At 39.3% G+C, this 24,247-nt stretch overlaps 1 protein-coding gene across 3 annotated transcripts in view; it reads right to left on the minus strand.

The window, feature by feature from the left end:
• Nucleotides 1-24,247, minus strand: part of COMMD1 (copper metabolism domain containing 1) — a 226,624-nt gene that overhangs the window by 70,713 nt on the left and 131,664 nt on the right. For 2 of the 3 annotated variants that reach the window (XR_011526050.1, XM_070572596.1), the window contains exon 3: nt 6,543-6,676. Coding sequence is in view for 2 of the 3 variants with exons in the window: in XM_070572596.1 (XP_070428697.1) it covers nt 6,569-6,676 (108 nt within the window). In the remaining variant the exon portion in view is untranslated. Of the gene's footprint in view, nt 1-1,973; nt 4,571-6,542; nt 6,677-24,247 lie in introns of those variants that run through there. The other variant, XM_070572595.1, reaches the window with a different exon arrangement.

The following is a 24,247-nucleotide window of genomic DNA, read 5'->3' on the forward strand; positions in this document are numbered from 1 at the left end:
AAATGCTGCAGGTGCTGTGATGGTAGTTGTGACAATTCAGTAGGCACACAAAGATGAGGTTGGAATGCTGAGGGATCCTTGGATCGTCACATAGGGGAGTGAACTCAGACTTTTTGTAGAGTTACTAATCCAAGGTTTTGTGATTAAAAAAGATTTGGTGATTAAAGTCTGTTGACCAGAAAATTCAACTAAGAGGACTCTGAGTATTCTGGTTCATTAGGTTTCTGCTATAAATAATAATCCTCTCCAAATCCATTATAAATTGTTGCTATTTTCTAGGCTGCCCCTGGCTCCATAAGACGTTGGGGAGTAGGGAGAGGTGATCACAGATTGCCTTCTGAGAATTCATGAAACTCCTGATACTGAATGAAAAATTCAGTGAATCTATTTTTTTCTGGCAAAGAGAATCCAGAGTTTTCACTGGATTCTTTGACATAAGGTGTCATCCAAAAGTTAAGAACCACTAAAATGATGCTTTGAAGGTATATCTGTACTTGCAACTATAACTATATAATGATATATATATATATATATATATATATATATATAAAATACATACATACACCCTTATTTAAGTGTACACAGAAAGTGTCAGGAAGGGTTTTCCTGGTGGCATAGTGGTTAAATTCGCACGCTCTGCACGCAGGTTCAGATCCTGGGTGTGTACCTAGCACTGCTCATCCAGCCATGCTGTGGTGACATCCCACATAAAAATACAGGAAGATTGGCACAGATGTTAGCTCAGTGACAATCTTCCTTGAGGAAAAAGAGGAGGACTGACAACAGATGTTAGCTCAGGGCCAATCTTCCTCTCACACACACACACACATACATACACACACACAAACACACAGAGAAAGTATCTGGAAGGAAAAGCCAGACTGTTAACGGCAATGTCTTCTGGGAAGAGAGATTTTTTTTTTTGAGGAAGATTAGCTCTGAGCTAACTACTGCCAATCCTCCTCTTTTTGCTGAGGAAGACTGGCCCTGAGCTAACATCCTGCCCATCTTCCTCTATTTCATATGTGGGACACCTACCACAGCATGGCTTGCCAAGTGGTACCATGTCCGCACCTGGGATCCGAACCGGCGAACCCCAGGCCTCCGAAGTGGAATGTGCGCACTTAACCGCTGCGCACCGGGCTGGCCCTGAGAGATTTTTTTAACAGCAGAAGGCAAGGGAGACTTACTTTTGTTCCACACAATTCTGTACTGATTTAAAAATTAAATAATAATTTTTTAATGAACATGTATTACTTTTATAATTACAACATTAAAAAAAAAATCTGATCTCTATTCTACTGCACCATGGGTGGACCATGTTGAGAAAACCATAATAGTGAGGAAGTAGCTGCTACAGAATTCACCACAGACATTGTTACAATGAATTAATGGCCAAGAGTTAGGATGTATTTAGCAAGCTTGGGTCATGGTTGTCCAGCTAGGATAAGGACAATCTACTGCCTACGTGGGTACTGTGGACAGCCAGGAAGCCCCATGTGGCAGGAGACTCATCTTGCACATTGTGCTCTGAGATGGGTGGCATTGAGTGGACAGTGAGGTCCAGGTCATCAGAAACAGCATCAGGCTCTACAAAGAGCATCAGCAGCCTCAGCTCAGAGAAAGATCTAACATGGATGCAGGTTGCAAGTGACATTGGATCTCACAGTCCCAAGGTCACACCTGCATACAAAACTCATCACTGTAGGAACTGTCATCATCTAAATACAATCAGCAAGGACAGAGACATTTTTTACAAGCACACAGTATTCTTTTGGAGTGTCTGGCAGGTAGAACATAAAGATGGAAGACAATACCCTGAGGTCTCTTCCTGACCACGGCCTTATACAAGTCCTCTGCCCTTTCCGACCAGATGTTTCCCCATTTTGACAAGATGATAAATTAGCTTTTACCAAAAGACTCCAAATCAGTCGCCAAATCTTAGTCATGGTTCTAAAAACAGCCAGAATATGAATCATACAAAATCTCCAAATTTATTTTTATTTACATTTATTAATATAAAAACAGTAAAATAAAAGCATTTAGATTTTAACTATTTTCATTTTTCAGCCTAAATTTCTTTTAAACAGTTTAATCTCTAATCCACTTGTGCAATCAAATCCATATTTCCCCCCTTTTCATCTCTTCCCCACCTGCATCCTGTGAATCAAGAGAACTTGAAACCCTTACACAGGAAACAGAGCAGGTACAAGAGAAATAAAAGGCCTAATTATAGTCTTGGTGAGTAAATACCCATATTTTCCACCTGCTTATGTACAGGTCTAGTATTTTATTCTCATAATATATGAACTTATAAGTTATATCAGTTGTCACTGTTTATCTGATAAGAAGCAGGCCCAGGCGGGATCCTTCGTAACAAAGGCTAGCTCAGCATTGCATACAGTTGTGATGCTATAAGAGACAATTATGGCCATTCCCCAGATCAGGAAGAATTGACTGCACTTAGATAAAAATTGCTCTCTCTCAATTTTTGAGGTTAAAAACTGTATACTTTGGGGCCAGCCCGGGGGCGCAGTGGTTAAGTTTGCAAGTTCTGCTTTGGCGGCCCAGGGTTTGCCAGTTCGGATCCCAGGTGGGGACCTACACACTGCTTGGCAAGCCATGCTGTGGCAGATGTCCCACATATAAAGTGGGGGAAGATGGGCACAGATGTTAGCTCAGGCCCAGTCTTCCTCAGCAAAAAGAGGAGGATTGGCAGCAGACGTTAGCTCAGGGCTAATCTTCCTCAAAAACCCCCACAAAAACCTGTATACTTTGCAACTAGAGTTAAGCACAAGCTAATTATACTCTATCGGGTCTTCCCTTCTGCTGGCTAAATCACCATCTAAAATATTTGAAAACCTTGGCTGGAAAGTTGGACAACTAAGAATTATAAGGTGACAATTGTCCCACAAAGGTCCGTTCTTCCAGCATCCTGTTCTTTTAGGAAAATAGCCAATCATCTCTGAGCTGACTCTAGAAGACTTCCTTCTATATCCTTGTCCCTTCACTGGTAGAGATATTTATTGTGCACTTTAGAAAACACTATTTTCTAACACCTGTTTAATATTTATTTTCCTTTAACTTCTATTTATATTCACTTTTCCAAATTTTCACTCAGATCTAAAAAAAGCACTTCAACAACTAATAGCTTGACACAATGTCAGCTATTTAAGATTTCAGATACTCAATGTCATCCTTTGCTTTTCACCACCTTCTAGCATTTGAGGGAGAATAAATTAAACTAAAGTTTAAAATGCTGTAATTCTTTTTGAATCATCATTAAAAAAGACTGAGAGAAGAGAGGTTATATAAAGGAAAGAGGAGGCTATAATGGTGGAATTTAAGCCTTCACTGACGAAGCCGCTAAGAACCAGGACTTCCAAGAAAAGCCAGTCCTGAGAATAAAGCCAAATCCTTTGCTCCTTACCTACATGAAACTACTCAAGTCTGGAGTTTCTTTCCGACTTTATTCGGAAGCAACTTTTGGTTTGCCTGGACTATTTCTAATCAGACTGGACTTAGAGTGCTTACTGCTCAAGCAGGGACAATTTCTACAAGGCCTAGTTCAGGCTGAGGATTATTTTTATTTTGCCCCACATTTCCTGAACTCAAAATAAAGTGATTTTAACCTAGGCTTACAGAAGTAGGAAACCTAGTGGGGTCTGCTGGGACCCTTATGTCAATTTTCTCCTTCCCTGGTCCTTTCTCTATGCTTGCACTCTCCCCAGGGAGATGTCCTGGTTTAAATAAATGTCCCTTGCAAAAATTTACAAAAACAAATTAGTCCCCCAAAATACAAAAAACAGATAAAATCCAATTAGGCAAGAAAGGGAATGATTTGTTCTTATATTTTCTTAGAGGGAATAAAAACTGATATAACCTTTCTGGAGAGCAATTTGGTAATGTTTATCAAAGTCTTAAAAACCATGCACTCCACTTCCAGGAATTTATTCAGGGAAAGTCAACTCTTTTCCCAGTTCTGGCCTTCTTTTTGTTATCTCTGTATGTTAAGTTGACGGATCATTTAACTGTTCCTCTTCGTATGTTCTGTATTTTCACAAAAGACTACAATAAACATATAACTCCTTTGGTAATCGGAAATTAAAAATCACCAGGAAATATAAAACATGCAAACAGCCTGTCCAAAACCACTTGCATTCAAATGTTTAGTGTTAAATGTGGGGACCACCTGCAGCAACCAGTTTCTTTTTTATTATTATTATTATATTATTCTGAAAAAGCCAGTACACACTAACAGTTTTTCCAATGACCTAGGGTTTTCAGATACAGTAAAAAAGCCCCACGTCCACTTTTGTGACTATTACTTTCATAGGATGATCTAAACAGAGCTTCAAACCACGACAATGATTTCCTCTCCCTGTGGGCCCAGGGCTGTTCCTTCGGGCTTCCACAGATTTTCATTGGATATGTGAGTCAATACTAATGTGGTAGCTATGGTCCTTCCTTCCAATGACATCTGGAATCTCTTTATCTGATGAGATATTCTTTCCTCCATTTTATAGCAGGAGACATTATCTAAATTCTCCAGGATCATGTGACAGTAGCCCTGAGAAGAGAAAGCAAGTTTTAACAGTTCTTTGGCCAAACCAGACGGCTTTTCTGAATCTATTTACCATACTGTTTCAAGATGTTTTCTGAAGGGTCCACAGGAGCTACATTTAAAACCTTCTGGTCATTGTTTGCTAACTGCTGGGATGGTTTTAATCAAGGAGAAAGCCAATATTTTCAGCTTCAGTGTTGGAAGAGCTCCTAGAAATGTCTCCAAACTGATTTAGAAGAAAATGCTTAACAAAAGAGGACTTATTCCTGCCCTGGAATAAACTCGTTAGAACTGACATATGCTGTAACCGCAGACCAAGAGAACTACATTTTTTGAACACATTACATCCCAAAGGCAACTGAGGTTTCTAAATTTTATCAGTATCAGAGGACAAAATCAGTTCAACAAGGACTATAGCCTCCATATACTGATTGACAGCTTCCTCCTCCGAATATTCTCGGCGTTTGATGTAACTTCTCTTCTAGGACCTAGTTTTTTTTTGTTTTTTGTTTTTCCTTCTTCTCCCCAAATCTCCCCAGTACATAGCTGTATATCCTAGTCGCAGGTCCTTCTAGTTGTGGCATGTGGGACGCTGCCTCAATATGGCCTGACGAGCAGGGCCATGTCTGCACCCGGGATCCACACTGGCGAAACCCTCGGCCGCTGAAGCGGAGCGCAAGAACTTAACCACTTGGCCACAGGGCCAGACCCTAGGACCTAGTTTTGACACTAGTTTTCTTGAAGAAATTTTCTTTTTTTTCTTTTGAGGAAGATTAGCCCTGAGCTAACATCTGCCAATCCTCCTCTTTTTGCTGAGGAAGACTGGCCCTGAGCTAACATCCCTGCCCATCTTCCTCTACTTTATACGTGGGACACATACCACGGCATGGCTTTTGCCAAGCGGTGCCATGTCTACACCCGGGATCCAAACCGGCAAACCCCGGGCCGCTGAGAAGTGGAATATGCGAACTTAACCACTGCGCCACCAGGCCAGCCCTGAAATTTTCTTGAAGAGGTTTTATTTGATGACTCAGGTAAAATTTTCTGACGTAAAAGATCTCACATTCCCTCAGTAGACATTTTTCCTTCCCCACAACCCTGAGTTGAGATGAGTGAAGGGAGTCCCTTTGTGATGAGGCCAGTTTTGTTGTAGGTTCCAGAAAAGCCCATGTTTCTCAGTAGCTCACATCAAACCAGACCCCCCCAGATTTAGGAAGAACTAATCCAAATGCCTGAATCAGTTCCAAAAGCATGTCAGGTTTTACTAGGGTCAGTAAACCTCTTCTAAGTTAGGCAGGCTCCTCTAGGCCTCAGCTTAGGACACATGGCATTTGGTCAGCCTGGTATTTGCATGAGTAAAATGTTTTTTTCCTCCTTTTCTAATTCTTGCATGATTTATCGTGTGTAAATCCCTAAAATCCCACCCAGGAACCAACCACCATTGCAAGGGTTTTTAAGTTGACCCCACTTCAGTCCTATAGAGCCCAACTCTCTGGGGACAGGTTCTTGAAGCCTCTTTATTTTTGTTTTTAAAATGCTTTTATAAGTGCCTCTGGATGCTGAAGTATGAGAACCTCTGCAGTAGAACAACTCTAAGAGTGAATGAAAGGGAAAAATCCTAGAGCCAGCCCAGTGGCATAGTAGTTAAGTTTGCGCACTCTGCTTTGGTAGCCTGGGGTTCGTGGGTTTGGATGCTGGGTGTGGACCTGCACACTGCTCATCAAGCCATGCTGCGGCAGCATCCCACATACAAAATAGAGGAAGACTGGCACAGATGTTAGTGCAGGGACAATCTTCTTCAAGCAAAAAGAGGAGGATTGACAACAATGTTAGCCCAGGGCCAATCTTCCTCATCAAAAAAAAGAATGCAATCCCAGCAAACAGAGGCAAGCAGGATATGTATTTGAGGATTTAATACTATTGGGGGAATAAGATTAAAAAAAATCACAACAGGCCACTGGGGAGGGATCATGAACACCTTTGCTTCAACAACTCCATCTTCAGCTAGACTGGCTGCATCAGTGTGCTGATGCTTTCTTCTACCTCTGAGAGCTTCTTCAGGACTTGGTTGACCTTGATCTCATCAAATTCCAAACACAGAAATTCAGATTCCTGGAAAACATAAAACAATGTTTTAGAAGAGACTCTCAAGATAGCCAAGGCTCTGGATCTGGTGTGACCCTGCTCCAAAGGCCCAGGGCCCCTACCCAACAAGCCTGACTCAGGCCTTAAACACCTAGATGATATTTTACCCAGCAAAGCACATCCACACACTGCCCTAAATGAAACTACTTCTATGAGGTGTTTCATAAATGGTAAAGAGGTATACAAATGGTAGGTGTTCTCATTATGAGGCACATGAGAAGCTCTTTTTATTTTTTTTTATTTATTATTTTATTTTATTTTTATTTTTTTGAGGAAGATTAGCCCTGAGCTAACATCTGCTGCCAATCCTCTTCTTTTGGCTGAGGAAGACTGGCCCTGAGCTAACATCCATGCCCATCTTCCTCTACTTTATATGTGGGATGCCTACCACAGCATGGCTTGGCAAGTGGTGCCACGTCCGCACCCAGGATCCGAACCGGTGAACCCTGGGCCGCTGAAGTGGAACATGCGCACCCAAGTGCTGTGCCACCGGGCCGGCCCACTCAGGCCATTTTTATCCTGAGGAAATCCTCATTTCAAATACAATAGCCTACAAGTCCTACACCTACTGTGTAAAGAGCATGTTAACTCAGTTTTTCAAAATGCACAAAAATTATACTATAAATCACAAAGCAAATCATCCTACTGAGGATGATATAAGACTAAAATCTGACTCTTCAGGAGCTCTAAGACTGTAACTTAATTACTGAGCAACTAAATTAAGATGACTCACCCCAAAATTCTCTTAAGTGTCCATAATATGTTAAGAGCTATGTAGCACCAAGATAGGGTCCCCAAGAGCTAAGAGAATTCACTCTAATAAATGAATATAGCACTGCCTCAGCACATTCCAGGTACTCTCAGAGCCAAAGCAGCTTCTAGAGGAAGTGTTTTTCCATATTCCCACAATCTACTAGAAGAGGACAGAATATTACCAGTGTAGCTGAAAAGCATTAACCATCACTGGACATTACTGAGTTTTCTTGAGATGTCATTCAGATATTTCAAAGGACTTTTGTGAGAAGGACCTGACAACAGGAGTTAAAGTGCTTAAAAAAATTAAAAAGCTCTACTCCCACAAATTTTTATTATATTAAAAAATAAACCTTATGGGAAAACATGAACTTTTAGTCAGTTAACTAGAAACTCAAGGGAGAAAAGACACATTGGGTATCTGTGAAGTTTCATATCTCCCACTGATGTGAGTTATGGCAAAACAAATTAAGGCACCTAACTTCAACTTTGCAAGTGGCACACACAGGTTTTATAAACAGTGGCAAAATTTTAAAGTAAGATCAGATCTTAACTATTCAGAGACCTCTTATCTGAGTCTCTGCTGCTTTACTTCCTTCTTCTTTTTGGTGGATCTTTTAAATATTTCCACAAGAGGGAAAAAGGAAGTGAAATTTAAACAGGTTAATCTGACTAAATCATGGCAGCTGTGCAAAAAGTTTTATAGAAAAGGAGATTAGAGCTATTGGGAGGAACTCTAATTGTGACTTCACATAACTGGTTTTGAAAATCATACCCATATGGTGCAATTTAGGCCAGAAAGATCTTCTTATCCCAAATATTTCCCTTCCTTTAGTAGCCAGGACTACTGTTCTCAGCCTAGATAATGTCTTTAAAACATAAATACTCCCAGGAGAAGTAATACAAAAAATCAATAACATCTTTCTATTACTTAAATCAGGAGATTTATTTTCTTCCAGGAAGAATGAACCCAAGTAGCCTGTCTTACAACACAGGTTACCTAGCAGTAAGAGAGACTGGGAGGAGGGGGATAAGTAGGTAGGGCACAAAATATAAAAACTAAGAAAGTACCAAAGGCAAATCCTTCTCCTTACCCCATAACCCATATGAAATGCAAAGACCCACAGGTGAAGTATTTTAAGCTACTCAGATCCGGGCTCCATACTCTCCATGTCTTTCTAATCACCTGATCACCAAGGTTGCTAGGCACCAGGTAAACCTAGGGAACCTTACAAAGGGGGCATTAGCAAGATAATCTCAATGAAAACCAAAGGGTGAATTCACACACATACATCCTTCTGCTGCCGTGCTTTCATTTTTATCTGCAGGCTCAGGGCCTGTGAGCCAGCAAGGCAATGAGATTCCAAGAACACTGTCCACTTGGGGCTGGCCCCATGGCCAAGTGAAGTTTGTGCGCTCTGCTTCAGCAGCCCAGGGTTTTGCCAGTTCGGATCTTGAACGTGGACATGGCACGGCTTGTCAAGCCATGCTGAGGCGGCGTCCCATATAGCACAACCAGAAGGACCTACAACTAGAATATACAACTATGTACTGGGGGGCCTTTGGGGAGAAGAAGGAGAAGGAAAAAAAACCCACTGTCCACTTAAAGTTCTTTGAATTTCTAAGAGAGAAAGTGGGAGTATGCAAAGAACAGGACCCTGAGATTCTTTTGGTTTAAGATTTCTTAGCTGGGAAAAAGCTAGAGCCATGATTTAGAAGAAAATTAGACATGCCTGTCTTGCCAATGTGTGGTCAAAAGGAACACGTATTTTCGCCCAGGCAACCCCAACTTGTTTCTGAAAGGGAGAAAATAGTTTTGACCTTGCAAGAATGAGTGGTTCGTCTGTTGGCTGAATTATGTACTGCTAAACCAAGATCATCACTGTTCTTTTACACCCAGAGATTTCAAAGCAGCCTGACATATATTCTGCTCTGTATTACAGGTCAGTGGATAGTGAAAGGTGGAAGTACTATCAATCTTCATTTTACCACTAAAAAGAAAGAAACCCAGAGACTAGCTCCAGTTATGTGACTTCCCAGTTCTTTGATTCAACCCGTTGCCCACTAACACCCACATTTGACTTACATTTGGACACTTTCAAACTCAATTAGAGTATATTTAATAGAGAAGAATGTGAACTAATAAGAAATACCTGATTTTGTACTGATTTACTTGAGTACCAGAACTTAAGCATTTACAAAGACTATTTTAGAAATACCCAACGAAAGAAAATAAAATGGAGCCAAGTTACATAAACATTAAAAGTTCAATACTATTAGATCATTGGTTGATTTCTATGTTTTTCTAAACATTGTGCTCCAGTTCATTTTATAACTTTTTATTTTTGGCAGGATTTAATGTTTGGCTATTAAGATTTTCTGTATTTTGAAAAACTTTGGCTGAAAAATATTTGAGTAAAAAACTATTTTTAGGTGCTCTAGTTTGATGTGCAGGAAATCATACTAGTTTTTGCCTAAGTAGAATTAGTTCCCATGTGACAACGGACAAAGAAGCAGAGGAAAAACTGCTAAACAGCTGAAAAGGCAAATCACATAGAAGGAAGGAGAAATTTAGCTTAAATTTTAGAGAAACCAAATGACAAAACTCTTTACCACAAGAGAAAAAGAGTGTTGCTAATTTTACTTTGAAGTTTAAATAGGGGCCCCTCATCATTCCTGATGAGGTACATTCCAGAGCAAACTCATTTGCAAACAACTTTGACAAACAAAATATATTTACATGAAAGGAATAGAGAAGATTAAAAAACAAAACAAAACACATCCAGAGTTGCTTATTTAGGCAATATCATTAGTCAGGCAGGAACAAAGCATGCAATGGCACTTGCTTTCTAAGAGGTTCTTGATAATCTCCAAATTAAGATGGAGAAAACATCTTAATATATTTCATAAAAAGACAGAAGTGTGGCAATGAATGACAAACTTCTCGCCAGGGGAGGAAGACAGTAGTGGTACTAATCAAACCAATCTGGGATCGCAGATTTTCTCCAACTAGGGGGATAACCAACTTGCTCCACCAATAGCATTATTTATCTATTCCCAGGTTTTTAAATGAGGTTTCCTTTAAGTCATTCATGACAGGACAATTAAGCAGAAATAGGCATAGCTAGAAAGCAGCATTTCCCCTGGCCCTTCTCTCAAGCAAGCAAATAAAGCTATATAAGGCTGAAATGACTAAGGATAGGAAGACTTGCAAATTGAGAAAATGCTGATTTGGGGAGAAAAAACTTTGATGAATTTTTTTTTGGCTGAGATTGTGGCGAAAGGGGACTAATTTTCTTGGGTTTTCAACAAACTCCAAATACAGTTATTACATTCTGAGGTACTGGGGTTGGGACTTTAACATATGAATGGGGGGTGTGTGTGTGTGAAAATTCAGTCCATAACAATCCCCAATGCTTGGAAGGTCCTGAGTTTACCAAGCATCCCGTTAAGTGTTTGCTGTTGAAGATGATGATGACGATGATGATGATATCACACGATTCTGGAATTCCTGTTCAGATCGTACAGAAAAGAATTTCTAATAGTCCAGAAACAAGAAAAACACACATACACAACAGCGATCTGCTGACTGCTCAGGTTTGCCAGCCAAGTTTGGCAGAAGCCATATTTGGCCTCATTCTCAACGAACTCAATTTTGAAATGTCATTTAATCTACAGGGGCTGCCAGGATAAAAGCTGCCAGGAAGGGGAGTGAAAAAAGGCACAGAAGAGATCTTTCCAAATCCTCACTTCCAGATCCTATTAAGTACCTTGTCTGCCACGCTGTGTCCCAAAGTCCAGTCCTGAGGACTGATTTAGAATGTAGTACACCATTCTGTGAGAGAATATGGAAGATGAGGGTAGAAGAAAGGATTTGTAGTCACTGCATGTAATTAGTCACCAGCCTCTCTAGCTCAAATAGTTTACTGCAAACTTCTGGAGGTGGCAAGAAGAGAGAAGATTGCATTTCTATTATCTAGGGTTGAATTCTACATCACTTAGGTTGCTGGGGCCTTTATTCATATGCAATAATCAATCATTCTTCATATTAACTTGGTGCTTTACAGTTTAGAAAGCCTTTTCATATACATGATCTGATCTGATTCTTAGAACAGCCCTATTAACTAGGAAGACACCAAGCCAGAGGTAAGATACTTTGAACAACTAACTATAGAAGTGAAAGACCTTGTCGATTTGACTCAAAGCAGATCTTTTCAGCTATATGTGGCAGGAAGACCTCATCAGATAAACGCAATGGATTTCATGGGCTTTGATATACTTCTGATCCAATTTATGGAGGAAGAGAAAGTAAGGCCTCATTTACTTAAAACTGCCCATGGTTCTAGAAACTAGAGATTAAAAGTTCAGTCTTTTGCAAAAGACAGAACAGGTAGTCATGTCCTAACTGGAGAAGAAACAGAGTTTCTTACTTGGTCACCAATTATTCAGCAGACTTTGGAAGCAGGGAAGGGAAAAGAAAAGTTTGAGGGTGGGGGACTGGAAGTGGCCACCCCAAGATATGTCTCTTTGGCATGAGGATTATTTGAGGCTAGTTACTTTGCAGACAGGAAAGAAACTGAAAAGTAGAATTTACTCACCCTTTGTAAGAGACATTTACATTGTAAAGGAACTCTCCATCTGTAAAGATATCTCTAGAAACTCTTAATCAATGGGGAAGGCAAGGACTTAAATCTGCATTTGTTTATTGTGCTTGTCTGGTAACCTCCTGTAACTGACTTCCCTCCCCCTCACAACACTGGCATTCTCTTAAGGATTAAGCATCTTTCCTTAGGCTAGAAACTGATTGCTGGGCTCACCTGTGACCACCCAGCTCAAGAGAATAGACTTGCCTCCTGCTACGCCCTCCGAGATAGCAGACCCACTATCTGCTGTGTCCATCAAGCGCTGTGCCGACAGGGCAATCTTGTGACTATTGTGGGAGGGACATTTCAATCATATGTGAAATATCCTGTTTGGGGGTATAGAACCACTCTGTGCACCCCACTTCTTCGGTGCCCTTTCTTTCTTTGGGAAGAAAGGCCCCGGGCCATGGTTCCTCATAAAGCTTTGTTTAATTTTCTCTCGCTATTCTGTCTCATGTGAATTTAATTCGTTCTCCGGTCAGACGAACCCACATCAGTTAGAGGAAAAGTCTTCCTCCCCTACAAGGGCAATGTGAGGACCATGTCTGGACCCCGGTGGAAAATGAAATACCTAAAAGATGAAATGCCACAATTAAAAAGAAATCAGCTTGGAAGACAGGAGTAGGAGAGATTGGAGGAAAAGTGTGACAAATCTGAAGACATTAGCAAACGCAAGGGGATACAGAAATTGCACCAATGATAATAATATTAATAGGAATGATAACTAACAATGGCTAACATTTATCCAATACATACAAAATGCCAGACATTATACTAAGTGCTTTACACGCAACATTGCACATTGGTAAGGATAATTTTATCCCGTTTTATAGATAAGGAAAGATGAGTAACTTGTTTAAGGCCACACAGGTAATAAGTAGCAGAGCCAGTTTTAAACCCAGGTCTGTGCGGCTTCAAAGTCCAATTGCTTAACCATTTCACAATCCTGACTCACCCTCATATATAACATAAACACAATCATTAATAGTCACTAAGTACCAACATGTGAAAGTTACTCTATGATTCAGTTAATTTTAACAAAGACTCAAAGGAAAGCTGTGCGTTGACAGTATGATGACCCAAAGTCAATCTAAAGAGGGCTATAAAAACATCTGGATAGGCAATGAGTACATACTGGCTGCATATGGAAGATTTCTAGCATTATTTTAAGTATGATGGGTCGGCAGCACAGCTAAGCTAATATGTGCCTGTGATCCATGCAGAAAAGCATATTATAAAGAGTCTAAGTTCTTATTCTGAGGCAAGATGGTCTTTTATTCTCTCTTTCTGTGTGTTGCCTGGGGAGGGGAGGGAGAGGCAGGGAAGATTCAGTTATATATATAGCCACTTGTCCCCATCACCAGCAGAGCTGGAGGCAATGTTTACCTTTGTTGTTCTATTGACTAATGTGTAGAGCTCCTTGATTGAGGCTCCTTCTCCCAGTCAGTCAGTAGAACCAAAATACCTGCTTAAACCTGGGGATCTTTCCATCTATATCAGAAGGAATTCCCAATTCTGCCTTACTGTCTAACCCAGAACACCAAATTATTCATCTTGAAAAAAAAATCACAGCATTTATAGGCATTTTCGGAATGCAAAAAGATAAATATGACCATTTTGCAATATATTCAAGTATCAAATCAATATGTTGTAAACCTGAAACTAATATAATATTATAGGTCAATTATATCTCAAATAAAAAGAAAAAGGTATGAGAATGAAAAAGGATAGGAGAAAAAAGATAAAGATACTAAATTATGAGTTTAAACCTTTACCATCCTTCATATTTGGCCCACATCTATTCTCTGGCCAAGCAAAGGGTAAATAGGACTGTGTGAAGTGAAGAAACAGAGAGCCCCTGAGAGAGCCTGAAACAGCATAGTTCACTCACATAATCAAGGCTTGAGTGATAATCACCTATAACAGAAAGAGAGTGCAGGCAGCATATACACTGTTATAAATAAAAATAAACAAACACAAATAGTAAAAATAAATAATGCTTACTCTACTTTGTAGTCAATCCTGTTGTTAAAAAGAAACACAATTACCACTCTATCCAAGATTATGTCAATAAATAAGAAATAGGAACTATCTAAGAGGGGTCAAAAGAAATAGGACAAAAATATTAGTGAAAACCACTAATTATTTTGAAGAAAAGTGAGGTAAGTCCACAATGGAGGTATAAGAAAAACATCTTGACAGCATGACTTAGATATTTCTTCTATGAAATAACAGTCTATGTTTATCTCCTAAGCTTGGTTTGGCAAGTTCTTTGCCAATGGAGGAAGCATAAATAGAATATGGTCCTTAACTCCTGGCTGAGATGCCTCAGTTGGGTTTTGTTGCTTTCTGAAGAATTTCAGTCACATTTGTAGAATACAAGGCATTTAAAAGATTTCATTACCTCATTTCAAGTATACAAAAACATGACTCTCCCATACTCTTTCCCCAGATTCACCATTTGTTAATTCTTTATATTTTGCCACATTTGTTTTGTCATTCTCTTTTTCTCTCTCACAACCACTTGAGAGTAAGTAGAGGATGTCATGCCCTTTTATCCCTAAAAACTTTAGTGTATATTTCCTAAAGACAAGGACTTTTTTTATATAGCCATGGTTATAAATAATTGATAAATACTACTATCTAACCCAGTCTATATTCTAATTTCATCAAATGCCCCAATACTGTCCCTTATAAAGTTATTTTCCTGCTCCCAAATCAAATCTACAAGTTGATTGCATTTAGATGTCATGTATCTTTAGTCTTCTTTAATCTGACAGAGTTTTTCAGTCAGTCTTTGCTGTGTTTCTTAACATTTTTGAAGAATAGAAGCTGGTTATTTTAAAAAATGTCACTGTGGGGGACTGGAATTGGCTACCCTGAGAAACAACTCTTTGGCATGAGGATTATTCTGGGCTGGTTACTTTAAAAAACTTCAGACATGAGAGAAACTCTGAAAAGTAGAATTTACTTACCCTTTGTTAAGAGACATTTACATTGTAAAGGAAATTTCTATCTGTAAAGGTGTCTCCCTCTCTGTACCAGGAAGAAGGGGGGATGACCTTATCTCTGGAAACTCTTTTCAATGAGGAAGGCAAGGACTTAAATCTGTGTAATAATCTTACTCTTGTTTACTGTGGTTTTCTGGTAATCTCCCATAACTGACTCCCCCACCCCCAACCTCCTCCTTTGTCTTCAGCTGAGGGTGGTATTTAAGGTGAGAGCTTCCACCATTTTGGTGAGTTACTCAGTTTTTCTGGGTCTCTCCCATGTATACATGTTATAAAGCTTTGTTTAATTTTCTCCTGTTATTCTCTCTCATGTGAACTTAATTCGTTGTCTGGCCAGAAGGACCCAGAGTGCGTAGAGGAAATGTCTTCCTCCCCTACATCAATTTGGGTTTGTCTGATGTTGCCTCATAATGAGATTCTATGTGTGTATGAACGCCTATCTATTTACTAGTTCCTATCCCCAATGATTAGTGAACACGGGATTTGAGGTCACACAAACCTAAATTCAAATCTAAATCAAAACTCCACCACTTCTAGTTGTGTAGCTGGCTAGGTTTTAGTTTCCTAATCTGTAGAAAGGTGATTTTTAACAGATTTAATTGGTAAGGTTGCTGTGAATATTTAACGTAGTAAACTTAACATAGTTTTGAGTTGGGGGGTAAAGCTATATCTTACAGCTCTCTGATTTTCCACAATATCTCATACCCAGCAACATTAAAATAAAATAATATTGGTTGATTAAGTAGCATCTCTATTTACTTTCCCAAAGGGAAAAAGAAGTACTTCACTCTGACACTATGTACTATCTCTGGCAATCTAGTCGGCCAATGTACTTCGTTGCCAGCAGCATCTTGCTTCCTGGATGCTCCTAATGGTTGCCTCCAGATATCCCGCTGCTGCCTGTACTAGCCCAAGAAGTACACATGCACTGGCTAGTAGAAGAATACCAGGGGTGCTACAGTGAGCGTGTGCCTGCTGACTCCCATCCCGACACTGGCCAGTGCAACAAGTGGAAGAGCATGACAAAGGCACCAAACTCAAAGAAGACTCTAGGCGAGAGCTGCCAAGAACGTGAACCTGTTTAGGAGATGGCTAAGGAGAACTGACTAAAAGCAGGGTCAGGAGCTCAGGAGCAAACCCTGTCCTTCCTGTCAACCTATTGCTGTCAATCCTAAAAAAGAGGAGAACACCCAAATCAAGTAATTTTCTTACAGTCAAATTGAGAGATAATTTTAATACTCAATAATAACATTGAAAAATCAGGAAGTCCATGGTTAAGATGCCATTCATACTTCATTTCCATAAATCCCTTGCCCTTAGCAAGAGGTCAAGGGAGCTGTTATGCAGAGCATTTACAATCTATTGTTTTAGTATGATACTCTCATCCTCCCCTTCTATTAGAAAATACCAATAAAATTATTCTATTTATCTTAAATTAATCCTCTATGTCAGCGATTAAAACAAAACAACAAGGAATTATAGCAGCTGCACCAATTCTTCAAAGTATAGAACTACAAACCTACTTTTGAGATTTGGAATCTAATTTAATTTGGGTTTTTCTATGTTATTAACTCAAATATTCCATCATTTTCCTATGTGTTCCCCCTCCCCCATTAGAACTTCAAATGAAAGTCAAATGATCCCTAAGGGTAAAAAAAGATAAAATGAAACAAACAAGAAAATTCCTGTGTCCCTCATTTCAAACTGTGAGGGGGGCCTCCAGCAAACCAAATGGAAAATTATGTTTTCATTTCTGTGTTGAAATGAGGGTTTACATCCATAGTCTGAAAAGAGAAAAACATATTCTAATGCAAAGCCTTTATTTTCTCTTCATCAATGAAGAGTAAAAATACTGTATCCTGAACATTAAGACAGAACTTCCAACACTTCTATCATATATAGGACAGAAGCCCTAAGTCTGAGTCTGCCTCCAAGAAATACTAATAGTTCAGATTAAATGAACTGTTTTAGAAATGGGAATTCTCAAGTGGAGGTTAAATCTAAACATATGACAATGAAGAAGCTATACCCGGAAGGTCACTATTAGCCTTTGTTCCTTAGGACATAATGGTTCTATTGGAAATTTCCAGAAAGTCAGATACTTTTGCAAACATCTTTAATTCAGGGAGAAAAACACTTAGCTCACTCCAGTGCATCACTCATGAAATCTCATTATTATGTTTAAAAGTCAGTATATTTAAAACATTCTGAAAGTTAGGGTTATGTAAATGTATGTAAATTATGCTATTTCCCTCTCCCTCTACAGGAAGATCAGGAAGTGAGCCCTTTCCATCACTACCCATGGAATCCAAAGCAGTCTTATGGGGGGAAAATCAGTGGTTTGAGAGCTAGACAATTTGGATTTAGATCTGGCTATACTACTATTAGCTGTGTGACCTCGGGAAAGCAATTTAATATTCTTGGGTCTTGGTTTCTAAATCTAGAAAATGGAAAAATAAGACGTATCTTATAAGACTGTCATAAAGACTAAACAAGATAGCACATGTGCAAGCAACCAGCAGTGTCTAGTGTGAAACAGGCTCTCAATAAATGTTAGTCTCGCTTTCTACCCTGTTACACACATCCTGTCCCTTGACACAGTGGGGGACTGGAATTGGCCACCCCAAGATATATCTCTTTGGCATGAGGATTGTTTGGGGCTGGTTACTTTTAATAAACTGCAGACAGGAAGGCAACTCTGAAAAGCAGAGTTTACTTACCCTTTGTTAAGAGACATTTACATTGTAAAGGAAATCTCCATCTGTGAAGGTGTCTCCCTCTCTGTACCAGGAAGAAGGGGGGAGGACCTTATCTCTAGAAACTCTTAATCAATGCCAAAGGCAGGGACTTAAATCTGCATCTTTTTTTTTGTACTTGTCTGGTAACCTCCTGTAACTGACTCCCCCCACCGCCAACATCCTCCTTTGTCTTTAGCTGAGGACGATATTTAAGGTGATGGCTTCAGCCATTTTGGTGAGTTGCTCAGCTTGCCTGAGCCTCTCCCATGTATACATGTTATAAAGCTTTGTTTAATTTTCTCCTGTTACTCTGTCTCATTTGAATTTAATTCGTTCTCCGGCCAGAAGAATCCAGAGAAGGTAGAGGAAATGTCCTCCTCCCCTACAACACTTTATAAGGAGTTTTGCTGAATACTTTATCTACCAGCTGTTTTCTTCGAAACAGGCTCTTGGCTCTTAATAGTGACAAACGGTCATGTGAAAGACTCCTAGGGCCTGACACAGTCCTGGAGAAACAAAAAAGTTCTCACATTGCGGAACAGCACCAACTGCTTCTGGCTATGACAAGCCCCAAATAGTAAATCAACTCCTGCATGTTTTTACAGTGTTACTTAACATCCTGAGAGCTTTGTGCTCTTTCAACAGTTTTTTTCTTCCTGCAAGGATAAGGCACACTATTTGCCCTCTTCTCCCTTCTTAACAGACATTTTTATTCAACAAGACCACCCAATGGATTCAAATATTAGGAAGCAGACAAGGCCCGGTTCAACCATGAAGAAACTGGCAAAGTCTCAGGGCTAAACAGTAAGCCCTTCTTAACCTTTTAGAATCTGGATTTTTGTACTTTCTGTTCTTGGAAATAGCAGACGTGCAAACACACTGGTTCAAATGCGTCTGTGTATTTCGCTCATCTACATTGTCAAAGAACTCTTACCATGTAGAAGACTTCTTACTGAAGTCCAGATTCTCAGATTTTGACTACAATCTAATAAAGCAATGCTTCCCAACCTCTTCCATTTCATAGTATAGACAAGACCTTGACACATGACGTCTCTGAACTAAAGGGACTTGAAAGTATTGGCCACAAAGAGTCAAAGTACAAGCAGCAGTGACAGAAAAGGTATACACAGATAAACCTATCTGCCACCTGAGTCAGAGACTTTTAGCACATAAACTTAATTGTTTCAACTCCAAGGAGCTCTAGGTCAATGTCCACTCCTTCACAGGGCTGACCACCCCTGTCAGACCTAAAGGAGAAACTGGACATGAGAAAAGCCATCAACATTTAATTTGGGGTAGCAAAAAGAAATAAGTCAGTGAATTAGGCATCAAATATGTATTGAGTGTCTACCTGCCAGGTATAGTTCTACACATTGAGGATTCAGCAATAAACAAGATAAAGTCTCTGCCTTTAAGGAGCTCATATTCTAATGAGAAAAAAAGACAACAAATTAAAACAATTTAAAAGGCAATTTCAGCAGATCAATATTTTTGATCTACAGTAGACATGTAGATCAAAACTTCTGACATGAGAAAACTGTTGCCACCTTCCAGGTAGCTCATGTAAAGAGAGAAAGACTGAATAAATTATAGATACAGGATGGCCCAGTTCCAAAATTCAGTTCTCACAGTATTGTCTTCTTGCTACAGACTTAGCATCATTGCCTCTGTCCTTTGGTAACACATGCAAAAGCAGGATGAGATCACTCATAGGAAGATACTGAAGACCCAGACAGTATAAAATTACAGAGCACAAGACCAGAAATATGAAGATCTAGGATCTACTTCCAATTCTATCACTTAATAATCATGTGAACTTGGGTAATTCACTTTAACTCTTAGAGCCTGATTTTCTTCATCTATTCTATCCCACTTTGTAGGATTTTTAGGAAGTTTAAATGAGGCAATATAATAAAAGAACTTGAAAATATTTAAAACATTGGACAAATACCAACTATTATTGCCTAATTAAAACGTTTACAGGAAGACTCAAGATGAGAAAAGAGATAGGAGCAACTACATTTAAGACCAAAATAAGGACCTGCTCCTGTATATTAGCTGTTTTGAAATCTTCAATTCTATTCTATTATCCCAAAGGGCTCACCCTTTGGAGGAAATGGATCTTAAAAAGTGATGTCAGAACTTGGATAGCCCTTCATAGTGATTACTCCCCACTCTGAGCGAAGATCAGAAAATCACTTTCTAAAAGGTATTTCATTTCTTGTTATCCTACCCCATGATTAAATATCCTTACTTTGGGATATTCTCACTGATGATTATCAATTAGGAGGTAGGAAATCAGTATGAAGTCACCTCTTTCAGCTGTTAAGACATAGACTATCAAGGACCTTGATAATCTTTGTCCTTGGAAGCCTAACCTTTCATTTTCCTTGGGTATCTCTATAGCCACCATCTTAAATTCAATTCTCTGTGGGACAGAAGGGCAAGGGAGAGAGCCAAAGAAGGCTGGGGCAATATGGCGAGAGAGAGAGGAGCAGTGGGACTAAAGTAATAAATCCAAGTATCATTTAAAGGGATAATCATTTCTCAGCTCCAGCCCGTTTGTAGAAAAGGAGGTCCAGTGTTGACAGATCTTTGTTATTTCAAAAGATTTCGGAAACTACATTTTTGTGTGACCCACCTGAAATATTATTTTATTTGCAAAATGCCCAGTCACCTGGGTCTACTATAATTTCAAAGTGCAGATTTCTTCTGCCAGTGAAAAGGCAAGTCATTTATTTAAAAAGTATTTATTGATGCTGATATATAATTTATTATTATTCTGATTTGAGGAAGTAAGTATTAAGCTGCGCCTTGCAAGTCGGAGATAGGAGAGAGGATATTTCAGGCTGGGCAAACATTATATGCAAAGACATTGAGGTAGAAATATGCCTGGCATGTTGGGGGGAGGAAGGAGAATGAACAGAGGAGTTTGGCTGAAAAAGGGAATTCCTTTAGAGAAGGAATGGGATGCAGATGGAAAAAAATTGTGAAAGACACTGAATTCTAGAGTAAAGATATTTATAAATAACCTTTAAAAGATAAAGTCTATAGACAATGGAGAAACACGAGAAGGGGGATCATTGCATTTTATATTTTGCCAAGAGTTATATGTTGCTGTTCTTCCCATCTTTTTCAAAATAGAAGATAAGGCTGAATGTTGACTCAAGAAACTTGGAGTTCTAGAAAACTCCCAAATGAATGCCAGTTTAACCAACTACATTGTAAGTCAACTCTGTTGGCACTGTGGTGGTCAAGGCTTTCAAAGCAAAAATTAAATGACCTCTTAAGGGCTATTTCTTTCTGATCAATAAAAACATTTAGAATTTAAAACTCAAAGAAAAGGTTACTGGACAGTTTGACACACTGTCAGGTTAATCATCAGACAGACTCTCATCAGACTGATTGTCAGCTAGCAAGTAGGTGGATGGGGAAGGCTGTTCTCATAAAAGTCTTCCACCAGAGGCACAAGCCCCAGAACACACCACCATCCATATTCACCATATAGAGATACACCTCCAGCAGCTCATATTTCAACCTCAGAGCATTTCTGTTTTCTTCTGCAACAAATCATTCTGGGGCTTCCAGTCTAATTGATACTCTCAGTAAAATTCCTGGAGACAAATGGCAAGGAGAATAGAGCTACTGACTTTCACCATGACCTGTGATACTAAAATACCAAATTAAATGGACTGTTCTTTTAGAGAAAACATCCTAGAAAGCAGAGTTGTAAAGGCCACACACACTTTGCTTAGAAACTTAAACTTTATTACGAAGGTAATGCAGGAACCATTAATGATTTTTGGCCAGATAAATACCATGATCAGAGCAGATTTTAAGGAACACTAACCTGGTGGTAATATTCAGGATGGCCTGAAGTGGGGAGAAAGACCAAAGGTAGGGTGACCAACTTAAGCAAATGCACAGGGTGGGGAAGGAGCACGGTAGATCTGTAGGACAGTGAAGAGGCTAGTCTGGGCCTCTCAGGGCCTAGGAAACCATCAGCAACTGTTGTTTCTCTCTCAGGCATGTGTCTTTCTCTTATATACACACAAACTCTCACACACATGCATGCACACATCCCACAGAAAGTGTCCCCTTCTGCTTATCAGTTCTATTCTCTTCTTGCCAGAAAACAACTTCTGCAGAATAAAGATGGCCAATAATTACTATTCTAATGCAAGCTCTAGGTGACCTCTCAGCTACAGTGCTCATCACCATCTGGCAGCTTACCTGCATCACTAAGTTGAAAATCCTGAGAAGAATCTATCTCACCAAAAAACTATTATCTCTGCCTCAGCAGAGTCTGTCACACCAAATCATGTCACAAATACCTGTTTAACCTATGGATGGGCTATCTTTGTTTAGGATTCCCTCTGATCTAATCAGCTGGGGGACAGTGGGTAGGGTTGAAAAGCTGGCATGGTTTACTACTCATGCAGCAAGGGCTGTAGGGAAAGTAGCTTCTCTTAGGTCAGTTGGCAGGATAGGGCAGGCAATGACAGACATTTTTTGCTATAGCTCAGGAAGGGCAGAAAATAAGCTACCTTAGGTAGACCACAGAGAATTTTAAAAGCCAAATAGATACAACAGCCATTTAAGATTAGCAAACACGTAAGATTAACTGGTACCCAATGGAAACAAATTGTTCATTTGACTAAATACGATGTGTGTCTATGTGTGCACATGTGTGTAGCTTGATTCAAGGAAACTACTATACACAAGACTTAGTTTCACACAAGTGAAAAATGATTGCTCATTTTCTAAAGTTTTTCACCAGTCTTTTACATATAATCCCCTAATGCTGAAAAATTATTAAAATTTTGATGTTCATATGATTTTTCTAAGAACTTAACATATCATTTGGCATGAATAACACGCTTAGTTCAAAAAATTATATTTCTTTATAAAATTCTATTTAGATTTAATATTTCTATATCTCTTGTAATCTGGAACCCAAAATACAAACCCTAAACAAAATTAGCATAGGCAAGGAAGGTGACAGACAAGCAGGGATTCAAACAGAAATTTAAACTAAAAGCAAGCAACTTAGCCCAGATTCTGATAATCATATAGAAATAGATTTTCTGTGTTTTCTCAGCATTTTGTATAACTCTTAATCAACTACTATATTGTATATATTTGGTTTCTTTACATGACTGTTTCCTGAACCTAGAAGACAGATTGTGTTTGCTTATAGTTGTATCTCTAGTACCTAGAATTATGCCTGGCACATAGCAGGCACTTTTAAAGGATGAATGACTAGCTGGTGGGAAGGATGTAAGCATGGAACTAACTGAGAGATGTTTTAAATTCTGTCACCCTATATTAATGTCCTACAACAATATCCAAGAAAAGAATACAGGTAGAACACACACAACTGTCGACGAAAATAATCCATAAGCAATCTATAAATGAAAATTTGGGGTGAGTTTATTCTGAGCTAAAATGTGAGGACCATGGCCCGGGGCCTTTCTTCCCAAAGGAAGAAAGGGCACCGAAGAAGTAGGGTGTACAGAGTGGTTATATACCCCCAAACAGGATGTTTCACATATGATTGAAATGTCCCCTTTACAATAGTCATGAGACTGCTCTGTCGGCACAGTGATTGATGGATGCAGCAGGTAGGTCTGCTCGTCTCAGTGGACACAGCAGGGTGGCAGGTCTGTTGTCTCAAGCTGGGTGGTCAAAGGTGAGTGCAGCAATCAGTTCCTAGCCTAAGGAAAGATGCTTATCATCAAGGAAATGCCAATGTCGGGGGAAGCTGCACCTTTATCTTAAGGCCATTTGTTCTTGCCATAGGAAATGTTTAAAGCAGATATACAATGCGTGCTCAACGGCCACAGTCAGGCCCTTGTGGAAAAAACAATGTCAGGCCAAATTAGGTTTACACCAAATGGCTTCCTCATATGCTCCAACATATCCTATTGCTTGCCATTTCTATACATACAACTTTAAAATTTTAATTGTTTAGAATGGTTTACTATGGATGACAGAAGATTCCATTTCTATCTACATTGCTGATTTTAGGAAACATGTACAAAGACAGCAATTTTTTCCTGAGCTTTTACCATCTCTGAAACAAAATTATTCTTTCTAGTCATTTTTTAGGGGCAGTATGAAGATGACAATTCTTGAAATTGCTCAATTGATCTGCTCAATGAATTACAGAATTCAAGTAAAAGCCGAAAGCAAAGACTACATGCACAGGTGTAGCTATGTTCTACATACAGACTCCAATCACAAGAAGCTCACGGTAGTACTGATGAGATGTATGTCTACAATGAACTACAACTCAAAATTAAATGTCAAAGATGTAATTAAGAAAAGGTTTAGTCCAGGTATTATGAATGTATAAGAGGGATATTAAGTCTGACTGGAGGCATTAAAGAG

The sequence above is a fragment of the Equus przewalskii genome, chromosome 14, assembly GCF_037783145.1.
Source record: "Equus przewalskii isolate Varuska chromosome 14, EquPr2, whole genome shotgun sequence".
Taxonomy (NCBI): Eukaryota; Metazoa; Chordata; class Mammalia; order Perissodactyla; family Equidae; genus Equus; species Equus przewalskii.